Below are 4342 nucleotides of genomic sequence, written 5' to 3'. Positions count from 1 at the left end.
TGTTAATTAATATATGTTGCATCAATTTGAGGATTGCGGTCCTACACGCTGATCCTTACAGGTGCCCTTAGTAGGTTGGCTGTCCTACCTAAAACCAATCATTATACTCTCTCACCCCATCAAATTTTTTTTTCTCTTTGTTAATGCTTTGTCTTTGTCTTTCAAGTTGTCTAAATGAAATAAATGAGCTAAATTTAACAGCCCGTGTATGTATTTCACCTTAAGTTAAAGACGAGCACTATAATTTTTTCCTTGTTAATTAATATTTGTTGCATCAATTTGTGGATTGCGGTCCTACACACTGATCCTTACAGGTGCCCGTAGTAGGTCGGCCGCCGTACCTAAAACCAATCATTATACTCTCTCACCCCATCAAAAATTTTTATTTCTCTTTGTTAATACTTTGTCTTTGTCTTTCAAGTTGTCTAAATGAAATAAACGGGCAAAATTTAACGGCCCGTTAATGTATTTCGCCTTAAGTTGAAGACGAGCATTATAATTTGTTTCCTTGTTAATTAATATCTGTTGCGTTAATTTTTGAATTGTTGTCCAACACACTGATCCTTAAAGGTGCTTGTAGTAGGTCGGCCTCCCTACCTAAAACCAATCATTATATTGGTCCCTAGACCCATTGCTCGACAGGTTCGACTTCAAAATCGTTCGTGGAGCTTCTGCCTCATACGACTCCTCTAGGGATGGAGGTAGGCCCATGCGTCCAGCCTAGGCTTGTGAGGTTATTTTTTTTTTTTTCTACCCTCTAACCGTGCTTTTTAGTAGGCGTTTGGATATGTAATAGTAAATATTTGTATAAAAGATAAATTAAAGTGAAAAAGAGTAGTCAAAAGTTTGAAGTTGTATTCAGACACAAAACTATAATTGAGGTTTTTTGAGCGAAAACTTGAAAGATACAAGTATGGCACAGTGGCGGACCGAGGATTTTGTGCAAGTGAGTTCAATCTTAGAAGTATATAAATTTAGTAGTAAAATAGTAGTTATCAAGTGGGTTCAAATAAAATATTTATGCAAAATTTACACAGCTTTAATCTTAATTTATACATATACACAATATTATTTTTTGTGAAGCGGATTCAGTTGAACCCGCTATCCACCATTTGGGTCCGCCACTGGTATGGCATATGCAAATATTTAGTGTATGGCATATTTCGATTATCTATAGCATGGGATGTATCTCCATTATCTTGTGTGTACGTTAGCCAAAGCTTTGTAACTCTCACCAATTGACCGATTTATTATGATTATTATTATTATTATTATTATTATTATTATTATTATTATTATTATTATTATTATTATTATTATTATTATTATTATTATTATTATTATTATTATTATTATTATTATTATTATTATCTATTTTTTGAAAAAACGAAAAGCTATACGTAGTGTCTCTTATATATAATTGAAAATAAAAGAATAACTTATTTGTTTGGGCGTAATGTCATCCTATATATGAGTTATATATAAATAAAAAAAAACAATTTCGGGGCTGAAACGTTTATTAAGTCGGAGAAGTAAATGATACATATCTGATAAGTGTTTCTTCCTCGACGACAACATCAAAATGAAGCTAAAAAAGCATGCAGTAAATTTTTTGAAAACGATTAAAAGTGATAGTCAAAAGATAAGACAAATAAAAGGAGTGTCTAGAAAAACACTAGGTAATTTATTCTCATATATCCGAATCTTGATAAGCAAAGTTACTCGATGCTTGTGTTGTGAGAGATAACGAATACTCGATGAAATTAATTGAAGTGCGCACAAACTAGTCGAAAAAAAACAAAGAGCAGCTAGCAATATATTAGCAACCTAAGATCCTCAAATGTGGCCAACTTGCTTTTAAGTTTTTCTTCCCATTTTTACTTGTATTTTTTCCATCCTTAGTACTTTTGCTTCTCCCAAAATGCAACTCCTTCTTCATGCTAGATGGTTGCTCCAAATCTTGTGCCATCCTATGAGATTTGTTCTGAAAAAAAAAAAAAAAAAAAAAAAAAACTTTTAAAGCATAAATTTATGGGTTTTGACTTTTATATATTGGCAGTGTAAAATATTTTATTATGTCACCTAAAATATCTCTATAGGTAATTGTCCATAAAAAATGAGATTAGTAACATATAAAGGCACACCTATACAACATATTAAAATACTGATAGTGTAGATTAATTAGAGGACGGATTATATTTTATAAGTCAAAAAATTGATTTTATACCTCTGTTCTCAGATTCAATTAATGGTTTTGAAGAGAAGTACTTAATTCTTGACAAGATGATTAAGGTTAAACGAACTCCATTGCAAGATATATAGATCCGCATTGTCAAATAGTAAAATAAATAGTTTATGTTTTGTAACTGATATTATAAAGAATTTTTATATTATCAGGTTAAGTTAATCGATCATAGCCAATAAAAATTTATAATAATCAGTTAAATTGCATTGGTAACATAAAAATTTCTTTATAAGCTACGAACTTCATCGTTAATCTGTCGGTAAATTGATCGTAGCTAATAGAATTTCTTGATAGTTTTTTACTAATATGTTGCTAAATAGGTTTAGCGATGAATTTTTCTGTTTAGCTATAGAATTTGCCCGTCGCTAATTTTTATATTTTTTAGTAGTGAGTTAAATTAGGGTTAATAGTTACAAGTTTGATAAAACCCAATAGCTTTAGCTAAAAGTTTATTTAATATGTATAGATAATCATATTCAGAACCGAGTAAGCGAAAATAATTGTGATCCAAAACGTATAAACTAAAATTTCTGACTCCGCCTCTGAACTAAATTAAAATGGCTTTGACAAAACAGTACCTGTGAGGATTCACACTCGTTGAGGCAGAGTTGAGATTGTGACTTGCAGGGAGGTTTTGGATAATCAAAAGTTGGATAAGAATTCCAATCTGTTTGTTTCTTGGTATCATTTCTGGATCTTTCTGTAAATGGAGTCTGTATATTTGAAGAGCATGATGTTTTTGCAGCTTCAATTTCCAGGCATAGCTGCATTAACAAATGAAGAATTCGTTTTAAATAGCTGCTGATCCAATAACTTAAACAAAAAAATAGGTAGTGAATATGTAATATATGTATAATTAGTGTTGAATATGTATGTAATCATTTATAATTTGTAAGTAATTTATGTATATCGAATAGGAAAGTAAATCGTAAATCTAGCTGTCTATTTGTGTAAAGACCCCTTAATAAATAGTCATCACATGAATATTTAACTAACATATATAGTGTAAAGAATTTTCGTATTATCATCTTTTTTAACCTGTCGTAACATGTTACTTACCTTGTCTTTTAGGTGACTAATACTACTTACTATAAATGGTAATTAACCTAAAATTATCTCAGAAGTGATTTTATAGTCTAAAATTCTTTTAAACCATCAATGTATAGATATACAATCTATATGAGTTTTATGTTATTACTCCTTTAAATAATTTGGAAAAACAATTTAACCTGAAAAAGTCGAGTCTCGAGATAAGTAAGACGATCCAAGAGTGAATTTTTAGATGAAGTTTCTTGAATTTCCACTTTCATTGGCACAAATTGCCCCTTTCCTTTGCAGCATATTGATACTGTTTTCTGTCTAATTATGCTCTTCTTTTTCACCTTCTCTTTTTCTTCAATACGTTTCACCTTTTAATAACCAAAAAAACACACATTAGAATGGAAAAAATGGAACATAAATATGTAACAAAATATCAGTTTCAAGAAATTAAATGAACTTACAACAATAGAATCTAAGGGATTCATTCTTTAGACAAGCTGAAGCCTAGTGTGGTGAAATAGTTTTTCTTACTTATTTTTATTGGTTGTGTACTGATTTATTGGGATATTAGTTAAGATCTAAAATAAATCTGAATTTATGGTAGACTATTTCCAAAACTGTTAAGATCTTCCCATAAATCTCTCCTCTTTGTTGACCATGTTTTGAGCCTTACATAGCCAATATGTGAAGGAGCACTTCATGGTAAATATTTACATGCAGTGTAAATTTCGAGTGCAAGTAAGTTTTTACCAGCATAATTATACGTTATCTAGTAATATTTACCTGCAGTGTAAACACCAAATGCGAGTAAGATTTTACCAACATAATTATATGTTATCTAGTAATATTTACATGTAGTGTAAACACCGAGTGGGGATAAGCTTTTACCAGCATAATTATATGTTATCTAGTCATTTACGAGAATTCATCATGAATTGATTTGTTATACGTTGGTTACCAACTTATAATAATCCTCCTCCTTTATCCAGTTTTGTGACAACCGACAAGTAATATGAATAAGCTCACACAGGCAGAGTTAAATACCTAATCTCAAGT

At 30.4% G+C, this 4342-nt stretch overlaps 1 protein-coding gene across 1 annotated transcript; it reads right to left on the bottom strand.

The window, feature by feature from the left end:
• Window positions 1-1545: 1545 nt before the first annotated feature.
• LOC107767053 (uncharacterized) lies at window positions 1546-3904 on the bottom strand. Its single transcript, XM_016585967.2, has 4 exons — window positions 3748-3904; window positions 3475-3654; window positions 2824-3009; window positions 1546-1984 (listed from the first exon to the last, which is right to left on the bottom strand). Exons 1-4 carry the CDS (start codon window positions 3769-3771, stop codon window positions 1820-1822), a joined length of 555 nt encoding a protein of 184 aa, XP_016441453.1. The 5' UTR covers window positions 3772-3904; the 3' UTR covers window positions 1546-1819.
• Between the last annotated feature and the right edge of the window lie 438 nt (window positions 3905-4342).

Source organism: Nicotiana tabacum, chromosome 15, assembly GCF_000715075.1.
Source record: "Nicotiana tabacum cultivar K326 chromosome 15, ASM71507v2, whole genome shotgun sequence".
In the NCBI taxonomy this organism is placed as follows: domain Eukaryota; kingdom Viridiplantae; phylum Streptophyta; class Magnoliopsida; order Solanales; family Solanaceae; genus Nicotiana; species Nicotiana tabacum.
The sequence above is the reverse complement of the archived record's forward strand: the minus strand, read 5'-3'. Positions and strand labels throughout refer to the sequence as shown.

Bases quoted from the DNA above. Each gene is read 5' to 3' on its own strand.
- LOC107767053 (XM_016585967.2), bottom strand. From the start codon at position 3,771: ATGAATCCCTTAGATTCTATTGTT. The intron at 3,655-3,747 runs GTAAGTTCATTT...GGTTATTAAAAG, and splicing joins ATCCCTTAGATTCTATTGTT to GTGAAACGTATTGAAGAAAA. The intron at 1,985-2,823 runs GTACTGTTTTGT...TTTTTTTTTCAG, and splicing joins ACGAGTGTGAATCCTCACAG to AACAAATCTCATAGGATGGC.